The sequence below is a fragment of the Anser cygnoides genome, chromosome Z (genome assembly GCF_040182565.1).
Source record: "Anser cygnoides isolate HZ-2024a breed goose chromosome Z, Taihu_goose_T2T_genome, whole genome shotgun sequence".
NCBI lineage: Eukaryota > Metazoa > Chordata > Aves > Anseriformes > Anatidae > Anser > Anser cygnoides.
The window spans coordinates 81,745,067-81,760,112 of record NC_089912.1 but is presented as its reverse complement, the minus strand read 5'-3'; the positions used below and the strand labels follow the sequence as shown (position 1 = coordinate 81,760,112).

The window sequence follows — 15,046 nt, the reverse complement described above, 5'->3', positions numbered from 1 at the left end:
ATTAATAACTAAATACAGTCATTCCACTGAGGCTGTAAATGCATTAGAGTAGAACTGGTCTAGGTTTAAGCAGTTCTGACACAGGAGTGAAAAAGAATACCAGAAAAACTGAAGAGTGTTGTTTACCCATAGAATCACAGGATCGTAGAATCATCTAGGTTGGAAAAGACCTTCAAGATCAAGTCCAAACAACAACCTGACCTACCCAGCCCAATCCCTAGACCATGTCTTGCCCTTGCTAACAGAAGTCTATTTGAAAATGCATTTACAGATACTGCATAAAAAAAAAATAAATCACATTTTCCTAAACAAGACAGAACAATAATTAAAACTACTTTTCCCCTACACTTGTAGGCACCTCTTTGACTTCATGTATGTGAAACAGCACAACATATTAATCTGCAGATGCTTCCCATGTGTTATCACAACTTAAGTTTTACTTTCACTTGGTCACAAAATTGATGTCACAAAACATACTGCTGTTCTCAGAATCTTACACTGGTAGAGCTGAAGCTGTATCTCATGAGGAGATAAAGAGTAGCACATGCTTGAGTCCGTGTAACATCTATGCTGCTGCTGCAGTGGTGGAGAACTCTTTGACACAGGTCAGCACACTGTTCCACCTCCTCTTCAAACAGGAAATCTCCAAACTAAGGGAAACAAAGAATACATCATTCATTACTCACATTTCTGGCCATTAAAATATGAATTTGTGCTTAGCACACAAAAATCACAGGATTCAGACAAAGATTAAAATTTGCAAGAAAGATATTTTATATCCTTTGATACAGACATCTGATTTCTGTGCCTCTGTAGGTTCCATTTCCAAGCCTTTTTACAGAAAAGAAAGGTTTTAAAATAGCCTTAGTGTTTAAATAAAGAGCAACAGATTGAGAGAGAATAAATTTTTTTATGGAGTCCCATGGCTCCAGAAGATTTTGAAAGATCAAATATTGCAAAATTCATAAAAAGCATGGAGAGTTGCTATTTTCAGAATATATAATGGTTGATGAAACACGCAAATATTTCCTTAAGCATAAGGAGCAATTACTAGCTTTTTGCACCAACACCCTACCCTTCCTCAGCCCTCCAGCATGTTCTCCCTCCTACGGTATGCCACAAAACTTCAATTGCCCAGCTTTCATCCAGACCCTCCTTTAAAGCGACTCCTCAACACACCTCATAGACAACAAACCCATGGGACAGGATGTCTGTCCTAAGAAAATGTCAGTGTATACAGCACAGATGCACCAGTACCGTATGTACATAGACTGGACTGATAAAGGTGTGTGAACAGAATACAGGATATTATTTCTCATTTCCAGGACTATTCCCCAGTCCTCAAACTTTCTTCACTTGATTATCTCACTGTTTTAAGCCTAATTTATATTACAAACCTGCTGGCACAGGGTTCTATCATTTTCATTTGTTTATAAAATAACATTTATATACCTAAGGTGTAACAGAAATAATTGGAATGATTGCTTCATAAAATAAAGAACTGAGTCAGCTTAACTGGAAGATCTATTTCAATGAAATAACGATTGCTTCACAAAATTCATTATTTTAATTGGAAGTTAGCTTTCAAAGATAAAGTACAATGAAAACATAATTATGAGTTTCATAACTGCTCATATACCTACCCTATAATTAGGCTTTGTCATCCAATCTACATCTAACAGCAGACAGGCATTAATTGGACAGGAGTATCCTGTTTATTATTTGCATTTTAGAAACGTTTAGGTGAAAAAAGCATTTCACAGATTTTTCCTTTTTGGAAATGTTTTTCTTTGTAGGTGAATGGATCTTTACCAGATTTTAGATTGGAAAGTGGTCTTGATGGCTTAAAGGCTGTGGACGTGGTCTACCTTGACCTCAGTAAGGCTTTTGACACCGTTCCCCACAACATTCTCCTCAAGAAACTGGCTGCTCGGGGCTTGGACTGGCGTACGCTTCGCTGGGTTAGAAACTGGCTGGATGGCCGGGCCCAGAGAGTTGTGGTGAATGGAGTCAAATCTGGTTGGAGGCCGGTCACTAGTGGTGTCCCCCAGGGCTCGGTACTGGGGCCGGTCCTCTTTAATATCTTTATTGATGATCTGGATGAGGGCGTCCAGTGCACCCTCAGTAAGTTTGCAGATGACACCAAGCTAAGTGCGTGTGTCGATCTGCTCGAGGGCAGGAAGGCTCTGCAGGAGGATCTGGATAGGCTGGAGCGATGGGCTGAGGTCAACTGCATGAAGTTCAACAAGGCCAAGTGCCGGGTCCTGCACCTGGGCTGCAACAACCCCAAGCAGAGCTACAGGCTGGGAGATGAGTGGCTGGAAAGCTGCCTGGCCGAGAAGGACCTGGGAGTATTGGTGGATAGTCGGCTGAATATGAGCCAGCAGTGTGCTCAGGTGGCCAAGAAGGCCAACAGCATCCTGGCCTGTATAAGAAGCAGTGTGGCCAGCAGGTCGAGGGAAGTGATTGTGCCCCTGTACTCGGCTCTGGTGAGGCCGCACCTCGAGTACTGTGTTCAGTTTTGGGCCCCTCGCTACAGGAAGGACATGGACGTGCTCGAGCGAGTCCAGAGAAGGGCGACCAAGCTTGTGAGGGGTCTGGAGAACAAGTCTTACGAGGAGCGGCTGAGGGAGCTGGGCTTGTTCAGCCTGGAGAAGAGGAGGCTCAGGGGCGACCTCATCGCTCTCTACAGTTACCTGAAAGGAGGCTGTAGAGAGGTGGGGGTTGGTCTATTCTCCCACGTGCCTAGTGACAGGACGAGGGGGAATGGGCGAAAGTTGCGACAGGGGAGTTTTAGGTTGGATGTTAGGAAGTACTTCTTTACCGAAAGGGTTATTAAGCATTGGAACGGGCTGCCCAGGGAGGTGGTGGAGTCACCATCCCTGGAGGTCTTTAAAAGACGTTTAGATGTAGAGCTTAGGGATATGGTTTAGTGGAGTACTTAGTGTTAGGTCGGAGGTTGGACTCGATGATCTTGAGGTCTCTTCCAACCTAGAGAAATCTGTGAATCTGTGAATCTGTGATGATATAATAACTCATTTTACTTCATGGAATCTGTGCAGTCCCTAGAGTTAAGATTCCTAATTAAAATCAAAAAGTATTTAAAATGATTAGATGGATTTTTTTTAACCTTTTTTATTAGTGAGTTTTCTATATTCAAGAGTAAACTGCTAGAATCATGAAGTTATTCTGATTCAGTTAGTCCACTTTTTGTGGTCAACGAAATAATCTCGCAACAACTGGAGAAGTTTCTCCGTGTCCCTACAGACAGGCATTGGTATTTACATATGCAAAACATATTTAGTGAATGCCACAGGAAAAATGGTGAGTGAATGCACACAGCTCTGCTCTAGAAATGCTGCTCTGATAACTTGACTGGAAGCATGTAAACAGAAGTATTTCAAGAGCATACCTTAGCAATGAGTGCTCTGAGTGTAGCAAAGCAATGAGTCAAATAAGTGGTGCTCTGATCGCAGCCAAGAGAATTTACCAGGACCTTCAAAACTCCTCCCAAAAGATTGTCTCTGCATTCTGCCGCAAAGCTTGCCTACACACGGAGGAGAAAAACAACAATAACTGCATTAGGTAATTCAGCAGTGAACTGGCACATAGGAATTGGTTGTTCTACTATCCTGTCCACAAGACACATCTGGCAGCTTGGAGATCACAGTTTTTTCTGGTTTTTTTTTTTTTTTTTAATTTGTTAATATTTGCTGAAAAGGAAACTCAAAACAGTTTTGTAGTGATCAGGAAGATGAGTGAAAATGTTTCCAACATTTCTCAATATCCACAGACCCCCAATGCACTTTTAAGCTCAGCCAGCTTCTGCAGTGACTCTTGCAGCACTGTCCACTTTTTGTCCAGTCTTTCATGCACATTGGACTAGGAAGTGATTCCTTGGTGGCCATGCACCAGCCTTTTCCCTCATGCATTTCCTGGGCATACAAGCTATACAGGCATACTGGTATGCTCTGATCAAACCCGCAACCTGGATATTGGGAACACAAGGCTCTATGAGGAGTGTCATGCAAAAATCATGCCTGGTACTGCAACTATCTGCTAAATGCTTTTCAATTAGCAAGTTTTGAAGAACAAAGTCTTCTCTTTGTTATGTATTAATATGTATGTTGCTCCAACAGCAGTATTCCAATACCCATGACTTTGGAGCATCTTTCCTAAACCATCCTGGCACAGTTAACTATCACAGTTCCACTGTGAAATTTTGCTTCATCTGACTCCTGCAAGTTAAGTTCTTTACATTGCTGTTAAGGGGGAAACATCAGCACATCCTTTTCAGAAGCATTCCATGCTGGTGGAAGATCCTTTCCTGCATCAGGCACTCTGTGGGAGTCAAGGCTAAATCCTTTTCTCTCACAGGATCACATGAGAAGCAAAGTATGACCTAAGGCTGGCCACCAGCCCAGTTCCAAATTACTAATAACTTTCGATACATTCCTAACATAAATGAAAATTTTTCTTTCCTCATCCTCTCCAAACTCCTGTGTCACAGGAGTGAACAGCTTTCAGCCACATCAGCTGAAGACAAGGGGGTAGCCTTCCATTTCATTCACACTAGTGTAATGCTGTATAGTAGAAAGTGCTTGTGACACCAGTGTAAAGCAATAGTTTTGTCTTTGAATTAATTCATCCTTGTCTTCCCCTCCACTCCACTTCCCCACCCCAATTATACAAGCTTATAGGAGGTCTTTAATGAAAACAATTTGCAATGCCTAAGAACATAAAGGCTTGCTTCCACTGACTTCTGAGGGAGCAGGGATTGGTACAAAGCCAGCTCTGCAGTTTCCCACCTGGATGATGTTCTCTTGCATGTCAAGAATGATCAGGTTAGCTTCAGTTGCCAGGTTTCCGCTGATCAGAGCTTCTTGATCTAGCTCTGCTTTTGTCCTACAAAAAGGAGTTCTAATTAAAGCACACAGCAAGTATCACAGGAATTAGATGACCTTCTATCTAAACAAAAGCAAAATACAAATGATGGTATTCTGAATGATCCTGTAAGAGCAAACAATGAAAACAGTGTTCAGCAGTGTTTCTTAAGAACCATGGTGTCAAATGAGGAGAGCTGATGCTGTAGGTTACAAGTTCTAAAGGGAACACCTGAAAACTAGTCCACTGGATAGGTCAAATAGATGCTGATGCTTCCTTCTTGGCTACTCTACCCTCAATATCACGCTCCATTGTTCAACAACCTAGGCAGATATTTCTGAATGCATTAGCAGGACATGAAAACCCAAAATGGAAAAAAAAAAAAAAAAAAAAAGGAAAGAAGGCTGCATTTGGCAGAGGGGAAACAGCTTCAGCGCCATAGCAGCAGTACTTAATATAAGAACTCAAGAACGCTGATTCTTGGGATCGTTGACAATACAAGACAGCAGGTCCCACGGCTGCAGGGTCAGTGCAGCAGCACCCCAGACCACCTAAGAGAGGTCTGAAGCACTTCCCAAAGACAGAAAGTATGGCAATGTGACACCATTTTAGTTGAGACCTAAGGATGAGATCTGTAATACAGTTCCCCTTCAGCTGAGCACTCTGAGCTTGGGGCTCAACTCCTAACAACTGTGTATTTTCAGACATGCCATAAACACAAAGAGGAGGTTTTATTCTACTTCCTAAACCACTCGGAAACGGGCTATTGCATGGCCTGAAGCTACTCTTTAAAGCTTGAGATTAGAGCTGCTCTGACTTGGGCCAAGAGCACCCAAAGGTGTATTTCTTGGATAGATGAACAGTCTTAAAACCACACTTCTAAGTGAGTTAATAATCTGTGGCTTTTCTGCTATGTTTGCTTCCCTTTTCTGCCCAGTGGAGTCACACCCAAAAAGAAAACCAGAAAAGTAAAGAGCCATTCTTTGGGGCACAACCAGGTAAATCTGGAGAGGGCCAGGACAGGAAGTCACGACAATAGTACAGTTATTAATTACAGTGACTCAAAGCAATGAAGAACAGAAGGGCCTGCCAAGAAGCTGGCCATGGATTGCTAAATACGAGTAAGAACTGAACAAATCAAGCAAACAACATAGTCCTTTGAACCATTTCCAGCAACCACGCAGTCTTACACAGTAACCATGCTGAATGGATCTTCTTTGACACCACACTTAGCTTATATCTGCAGCTCCCATCCCAGCCTATGCTGGGCTCAAGGAGAAACAGGCTGAGTGGCCACGTGCAAACTCACCATGCCACATATGCCCTGCAAACACCTTACCTGCAGGAGGTACTCTATGGGGATCCACAAAGGACGAGAGCAAAGATCTCACATACCATAGTCACAAGCACAATGAAACAGAAGTGCCTTGACAACATGAAGAGCTTAACTTATTTACCAGAATTTGTAATTTAAGTGGTTTAACTGAACCAATACAAATAGATATTGTAGAGCTGCTGCTTGAGGACTGGCTTACTCTGGCTTCAGTGAAACTGGGGGAAAGCAAGCTGCTTTCAAGGCAAAGTAAGAATATCCTCACAAGATCTGCACCTCTTCCAATCTTGGACAGACAGCAGAAGGATTACTCTTTTAAGGTTCAAATAAATTCCTAATTAACAATCTTTGTGTTCAAAAATGTGTGTGATAATCACAGATGAATGCTAGGTGGCAACAACACAGTTGCTGAGCAGAGCACAACCCAGTATTCTCAGTTCAAGCTCACACACGTTGAAGAATACCATCAGAGCTCAGAGCAGCTGGACTGGTGAGAGGCCATTGTGTGTCACATAGTCAAAATTCAAGCAAGTATCTATGGAAAATGATCTATGCACAGCCCCTTTAGGGAAAAGCAATAAGTTTCATGCTCATAGAAACTTAGCACACATCATATGAAAATACTGTTAGTAGAAAACCTTTCTTGAAAATATGTTTTTCAATAAGCCTAGACACTCACTTGTGTACAAGTACTTGCGTACACTTGTGTACAAGTACTTGTGCACAAGTACTGAAAAGGTGAAATGTATTGGTACATCATAACTTACAAACTGCAACAAGAAAAATGTTCATAACGGAATCACCTTCCCCTATTCCTGCCAATAACTCTTCCGTTAACACTGCACATCAAACCCAGCTCAACTTATTTAATGTGGCAAAACTTACACCACAGTGTTAAACACAGCGAGGTGCTACAGCAGCAGCAAAGTAAGCATCATAGCAAGCCTCTGTGAAGTATTTGACATGACGTACCAATGACTAGTGTGTCCCACTCTGGTATCAAAAGGAAAAAATGCATAGTGATTTAAACATCCCATTCAAGCATTTGTGATCTTTTTCTTGTGCTACAGCAACAGCTGATACCTCTGCTGCATAAACATTTTCTATTTCTTTCCCTTTGACAGAGGAGTGAAAGGATTGAGACTGCTGATTTTGCAATACAACAATCCTATGAGAAAGAACAAAACATAATAATAATAATAAAAGCTTGGTTCTAATAAAAGCAATTTATTTTCATTAAATGACTTACTTATCTTGTCTCTCATTTGCCTGCCGCCAGTGAGTCTGCTCCTTTCTCCACCTCAGGTTTTCATTTAGCCCCGCTGACCTGTCATTCCCTAAAAGTGCAATATATATCAGTGAGATCAAAGGAAAGGGGGACACCTGAAGTCTAACAGCTCATTGAAAGACAGAGCTACAGGTCTGAAAAAGTCTGTTAGACTCATTCGATTTTATGGCCTCAGGGTTCTAGAAAAACGATAGGACCATTTTTTCACCTAGCATTTTTAGAACATCAGCTTGTGTACAGCTGTCGTCAAAGACCAAAAAAAGAATTATTCCATTTATTAAATGAAACTTTTTTTTTTTGCTACAATTTGTTCTCATTTATAATTCTGACACTATTTCATAGCTCTTGATTAACAACAATTTGTCAGAACATCTTCAGATTTTTTGTTTGCTTTCATATTCTTCACCTGAGAAGAGGCCAGTCCTAGCTACCTGCTGCATAGTTAAAGACTAGTAATTTTTTTATCCACAGCAAAACAAAATGCTGGGAAAGGGAAAGGACTGTGGGAGAAAAAGATAAGGATAAGAACAGGCAGTGTGCATGAAACACAGGTTTCATGAAACTCCGGGTTGGAAATGAGGAGACATTTCTTCTCAGAAAGAGCAGTCAGGCATTAGAACAGGTTGCCCAGGGAGGTGGTGGAGTCACCATCCTTGGGGGTGTTCAAGGAAAGGTTGGACGTGGTGCTTAGGGACGTGGTTTAGTGGATGATAGTGGTGGTAGGGTGATGGTTGGACCAGATGATCTTGGAGGTCTTTTCAAACCTTAATGATTGTATGATTCTAAGAAATTCAGCAAACACATTTGCATCTACAACCTCTTGAGATCCTGTCAAAAGACATGGGGAAAGGGAGTATGAAGTACCAGCTGGTATTCTGCAGCGCTTCATCATTTCTCCTCTGGCTCCTTCACCTCTCAATAAAGCCTCTTCTAATCGGGCCTTCACGTCTCGGGACTTCTGGAGTGCTTGGGTGCTAACTTTATCTGAGCTTTGTTTGCCCTGAAAGTAAAGTCAAAGCAATCACCATCAGTGCTGCCACCTTTGGACATGAGTCCAGGTTACACCACCAGAACCAAAGACAACAGGAAAGACTTGGACAGCAGGCAGAATATCATTGACTAGTATACAAAGGTTGGCACATATACTTAAAGGTTGCATATGAGGAAGGAGATAGTATATATACTGTTAATAAACACAAAAATGTAGCTCAGTGTTACAGAGTGAGGAATCAAAGCACAGAGATAAAGTTATTTGACCCATTTCTGATAGGCTCTGTCAGAGAGGGGAGTCCTGATGTCCAGACCCAACCCTTAAGTGAAGGGTCATCTGCCAGGACCTTGCTTTAAATGGGTAGTGCATAAAGAGAACAGCTCCAGTAGTGACAGTTCCAATTGCTTACATTCCTTCACAGACAAAAAATATTAGTAAACTGGACCTGTGGATAAATAGCCTTCAAATCGCCAGGATAAGGAAAATAATACAACCAATAATAAAGCAACTTTATAAGATGCCCTCAAAGGTTTTGACGGCATTATGCATGAATGCTGGTGTCAGTTATTTTATCTGAATTAATTTATCTATTCGTAGTTTAGATTAGACAAGAGCTAATTTAACACTTATTGATAACAAATTTCCCCTGGACAGCCAGAATGAAAAAAGAAAAACAACAACAACAATAACAACAAAAAAAGATCACCAGACAAACAAACAAAATACTTGCCAACAAAATCATGCTATGTTTCACTTACCTTGTACTCAAAGCATGAAACACAAATGAAAAGGAGGTCTAAAATCCTGTTCAGTTGCATGGATGGAAGGTCTGCAATCCATTTCTGTATTAGATTCTGATCAGCGTTTTTCATGATCCAGAGGAAACAAATCAAAAGATTGCGAGTGGTGTCAGGACCTAATGTGGCACTCTGTCTGTAGGGCTGGAAGCAGATAAGGTAAATGTCAGCTGGAAGAAGAAAAAGAAGAGGGAGGATATTCAAGTGAAGTAATGTTACTTAAATTTCAGTGGAGTCAAATCTCAAGGTTACGCTTCAGTAAGTTTAGCCTCTTTCAGGTTATACTAACTGCATTTTTAAAATCTATGCATGTGTATTAGTGACAGCAGGTTTAGTTGTATGTATGTGAAAGCAAGACAGAAGCACAGAACCACTGTTGCTAGATGACTGTATTTTAATTTCTTTAGAATAATGTAGGCATATATTCTATAACTGTTTGGTCCCCTCTTGCCAGCTGCATCAGCCAAATTGCACAGAAGATAAAAGCAATTACAAAGAAAAAGATTTATAGAGAAAAACTGCATGGAGCTACGACAGAGGAGGTTCAGGCTGGATATTAGGAAACGGTTCTTCACCAAGAGGGTGGTCAGGGACTGGGACAGGCTCCCCAGGACACTGAGGCTGCTGGAGTTCAAGAAGCGTTTGGACAACCCCCTAAGGCATATGGTCTGATTTTTGGGTGGTCCTATGTGGAGCCAGGAGTCGGACTTGATGATCCTTGTGGGTCCCTTCCAACTCAGGATATCCCATAATTCCATGAAAAGATGGATCTAGAGCCCTAATTCCATGGATTTAGATGAGACTGGGACTGGGAGGTGGAAGGGTGGGAGATGGGGAGTTATAGTAGCATTTGCTGATGTCAAAATGTGACTAGGTTGGGTGTGAAGATGGCAATAGGCACATAGAAGAAAAAAATGGAATCACTTATGGTGAAGAGGCAATTAGAAGATTGGAACAGAAGAGTAGGAGATGACAGGAGGAATATACATGAAGCATTCTTGGAGGAAAGAAGAAAACAATTTCTTATGACTTTAGTTATTAGTCACAAGAAGGGATACCAAGAAGGAAACATATGCAAGAAAGGAGACTGGCAGAGCCCTGGACATACCAAGGACGCCAGCGATATTCCAGAGCTCCTGAGGCTGAACTGATTCCCCGCAATGGCAAGTGCCACATTTTGATTGATTGCCCCTGCAGACTCTTGTTCTTCTTCTGGGTTTCCTGTGCGCCCCTTTCCACTGCGTGCATCTGAAACTAGATTTGAAACATTCCATTGGGACTTCATCAGCAATCCAGTTGTTGCTGCTCACATGTCACAGTCTTCCATTAGGTGGTTACCTAACAATACGTTTGGCACCTCCATCCCTGAGACTTGGTCTGGCTGATGTACTAACCAGCAAGAGGCACAGCATTAGCAAGATCGTTTGAAGTCACTCGCAAAAGATGTCAAATTGTTCAAACAAACACAGGGAAAGGAGATGTGCCCAATAATCTCCATGTGTTCGTGGAAGCTGAATTAAAAGCAAAGGCAGTAGCAAACACGAGGTTGGCTCTGAAGTTCAAAACCAAGCCAGAGATGCTCAGTTTCTGTCTATTCCAGGTGAAAGGACCAATGTGAATGCCATGCCTGAGCTTGGGGATATGCAGAAAGTACCTAAGTCCGCTAACACCTAACACAGGCAATATTTCCTGTAGGTTAAAGGACAAGCTTAATTTCAGTTATTTGGCTGCTTCTATTCCCTGCAAGTTCTTGAAATCAATTTTCAGCAAATAAAGTTAGTTATACCCAAGCTTCATAAAAATCTCATTTGATTCTGAGTGTCCATTTGTGTTTTGCAAGAACTGTTTCTCACAGAAACTAAGTGACCAGCCAATCTCAGTGTGTTCAGAACAAGATCAACAACCTCTGATATTGCAGGTATTCAAAAGAAAGGCACTCTAAAAACTAGCCGTATCGGTACACCTGGGCTTCTTCACTCTGACTCCTTTTCATCTGTGGCATAAGAACAATAATTATATTAGAAGAATGCAGTGAGACCTGATTAACCTATGTGTAAAAAATGCTTTAATGTTATTAGACTGGAACTGCTCAATAATACATTCATAGTATTAATTGTTTTGTCCAGACATCAAAATGCAAAATATTTTCAGAACCAGTGACAAAAGTATATTCTTCAAAGATTACACCTTTTTATTTTCTGTAGTCTTCATTATTTTATTTTTATGAAAGTGAAAGGTAGTTTTCCAAGTAGCAAAGATCGACTCTCAAATAAACAGTCAAATTGTTATTTTGAGCAGCTTCATATGAAGATACTTGTAGAAAAACAGAAGTACTTAGATAAAAATGTATTAAAAGGCTTAATAATATCGGGCAAAGTTTACAGTTATAACAGGTGATAAGAACATATTTCCTGACTGATAGTTAAACTTGCCAGAGATTAATTTTGATATCATGTTAATAACCCTAAAGAGCAATAGAAAAATGTGGAGGGTATACAATCCAATTTATTTAACTGTGACGTAATGCAATGTCCATATCAATCTTGTTTTCTTTCCTACTGTCTGTTAAACCTATCTGTATCTCAATATTTCTTGCAAACTCTTTTTGCAAGATTCTACAGACATATATCTCTGGTCTATTGTTTGTTCACGGGTGAGGACACTTAAATTTTTCCTGTCTTTAAAAATCCTGTTTACTTGGAAGTAAAGAAATATTCAACCTTGCTGAACTGTGGGGAATTTCAGCACTTAGGGTATACTTTTAATGCTTAAGTCACATTGTTTAGACAAGGTACTTAGAGTCTATCCGATCTAGTGGGAGGTGTCCCTGCCCATGGCAGAGGGGTTGGAATTAGAAGGTCCCTTCCAACCCAAACCATTCTGCGATTCTATGAAGAGGCTGAAAAAGACAAACGAATAAGGGTCTTACTTGTAAAATCATGGAGCTGTGGCAGTGAATCCAAAATAATACCAACCAAAGGGAGGTATAAAGCTGCAATTTTAATCTTCACCTCTTTTTTGGAGCAACGTGGGTCTAGGTCATGGGAACTCAGCAGGCTAAGGATAGCACTGACAGCTTTTTTTTGTACCTTGCTAATCCTGTTAACACAAAAAATAGCCACGAGCTCCATTAATGAATTATGCACAAATTATTTTTAGATCAAAGGTTTAAGAAACACGGAGACGGTAGAAGAAACAAATTAATACCTCAATATTCATTATATAATAACATCCACTCTGAGCAGAGAGCCATGTTCCCTGCAAAAGATAGCTGTCCTACGAGGCCAATTCAGTTCAGAGCACCCAAGTCTTTCAAAGCATCTCATAAAAATTCAAAATGGTGAAGAGAGATTCTTAAAGATAAGCATCAGACTCTGTACAAAGTTAATCTAACCTCTTAAGTTTAGACAAATGCAGTGGTGTTTTACAGAGAAAAGCAACTGAAATTTTAAGCTGTGATCTGTCTGCTTGCAAATAGTACTTTCTCACTCACTGAGATCAACATACCACAGATAAAGCAATGACTGTTTTATTGCTATGTTACAGAGTGACTCATTTAAAGATGGTGAAGACCATTCTTTTGTTTCCCTTTCTCCAGAATCAATTTTCTTCACAACGACTGATTTATTAATGTTTGTGAGAATGTCAGTAGCAGATATCTAAACATCCACTGCATTTTTATATGAACCTTTATGAAGGTTCATGCAGTAGTACTTCTTTATGGAGGGAGCACCAAATAAGCTTTGCAGGACTCACCCACTCTGTGCCAAAGACAGAAAATATTATTTCTCATAACTCCAGCCAACACTGCTATGATATATTCAGCGCATCCAGGGGATAAATAGGACTACCCTGTAGTTAAACTATGGCCTAGCCAATAGTAATAGTGTGACAATGTTCTATTCTAAAATTTGCAGATTGGGATACTCACCCCTCACTGTCTGCATCCAGCGCTGCTGACAATTCTGTGAAGAGTAAGCCAGTCAAAAAGTGCTGCTGACGGTATTCTGATGAGAGGTCAAACATACCAGCGATTTTCTGGTCCTGGAAACTAGAGCAGGAGCTAGAGTTCTGCAGAAGTATATTAGAAGTAGTTAAAGGATGATTACTGAAATGAAACTTTCTTAAAAATGTTGTAGGGACATCCATGTAGATTACGAAATATCCTACCAGAGAAGTACAGACATTAAAAGAAGTTTGGACATTTTGGAGGAAAATATCTGAGAGTGAAATAAAAAGCACCCATTTTTCAGTGAGTTGCTTGCTAGGATGCAACCTCATCCTTTCCATTCTGCACAAATCAGTAACTCATTTGACATTTTTTGAGACGTAAAATTCCTACGCTGTATTTATCAGTTTGGGTAGGAGAGAAAGTCAGAATTTTCTCCACATTCAGGATTCTACATTGCTCTTACTGTTGCAGAGCAGATGAGGTGGACTTTGGAAATCAGAAGCTCTGCACTCTTCAGCATCCACAATGTCTACCATGGAAGTAAGGTCAGGAAGGTTGTGTGAACAGTGTTTCCTTTCACCCTGGAAATCCTTGACTGAGCTAACTGTCAGCAGACATAATTTAGAGCAGCGTTCAAACTCCTGCAACTTATGACTATGACTGATATACGGCCAGTCCAGGAATGGAAAGTTACTGCTATATATGTGTTGTGAACTTTTTAGCTTCTCCAATCATAGGTGCCACAGGTCACCTAGAATGCTTTTATCCCCTGATCAGGTGAGCATAACTCTTAGACTCTACTCCACAGTGCAGCTACTAGGGTTTATGAGTCCGAAATTTGCTTTTAATTTATATTGTTCAATATTCTCTCCCAGTATTTCCGTCAGTCACCTGGGAATAGTCCCAGAAAACAAACATATGAAGTATCAGTATACCACATCATGGAAGATGTCTTCCAGCATACCGGATCAAATGAAACCTACATCTCTGAGTAGCCCCATATTTCGGATTCACATAGCTCCACCTACTCCCATTTAAACCTCAAGCAGACAAGCACTGGATGTGATTTGTTTGTGTGGTATAACACTAAGGTGAAGAACATCCACTTAAAGTGAATTTGGCTACTCTCCAGGAATTCTAAAAGATTTATTCACAAGGCCGCATTTCTTACTGAAAATCTAACTGTAGTTGGGTAGCACTCCTGCAGACAGATCAGAATTAGTGCAAGGGTGGTCAGCTATTGTATTACATCATGCAAGGTTCTCAGAAGCCTTATTTATTTGTGTAGTTGCACTTCACAAGTTACTTCTAAATGAAAAAAAGAGTTGATGCTGCTTGAAGGAAAATGATCAAATTGGTGTCTACCCTGCTCTGATTTCCTAGAACTAGTTGCAAGAGCTATGCTGATTTCCCCCACCCCCACAAGCAGTGTACCCCTGTTCTAGCCCTTTGACATTCAGGATTAGCATTAAGCAAAACTCTAAGGAAAATATATATAAGGAAAACCAGGAAAAGCTCTAAGAAAATATTATTTACTATTATTGACCTGTCAGAACCCTTAAGGTATGAGATGTAGCATATCTTTAGCAATGACACTTGAAGAGGAAACCATAAATTTGAATTGCTCCATTACTCAGAGAAATCACTGGCAAAGTCATAGCATATTCTGTACTACGGGGTGGGGAGGAGCCCAAGAAAAGAACACTGCTATTTAACACAGAAAGAATGATAATCCTTCTCTGCACAACACTACAGCTCAACAGAAAATTTTTCAATGATATTGAAAATTACAGTGGTTTAG

The 15,046-nt window shown here is 40.6% G+C and overlaps 1 protein-coding gene across 5 annotated transcripts in view; it reads right to left on the bottom strand.

Moving 5' to 3' along the window:
* The window catches only part of DOCK8 (dedicator of cytokinesis 8), a 95,484-nt gene that overhangs the window by 17,630 nt on the left and 62,808 nt on the right, over nt 1–15,046 (bottom strand). For all 5 annotated transcript variants that reach the window (XM_048051712.2, XM_048051710.2, XM_048051709.2 and 2 more), the window contains 9 exons: nt 13,225–13,364; nt 12,223–12,392; nt 10,402–10,547; nt 9,255–9,437; nt 8,370–8,505; nt 7,467–7,554; nt 4,809–4,905; nt 3,413–3,547; nt 498–650 (listed from right to left, as the gene is read on the bottom strand). In XM_048051712.2, the coding sequence (XP_047907669.1) occupies nt 498–650; nt 3,413–3,547; nt 4,809–4,905; nt 7,467–7,554; nt 8,370–8,505; nt 9,255–9,437; nt 10,402–10,547; nt 12,223–12,392; nt 13,225–13,364 (1,248 nt within the window). The remainder of the gene's footprint in view (nt 1–497; nt 651–3,412; nt 3,548–4,808; nt 4,906–7,466; nt 7,555–8,369; nt 8,506–9,254; nt 9,438–10,401; nt 10,548–12,222; nt 12,393–13,224; nt 13,365–15,046) is intronic.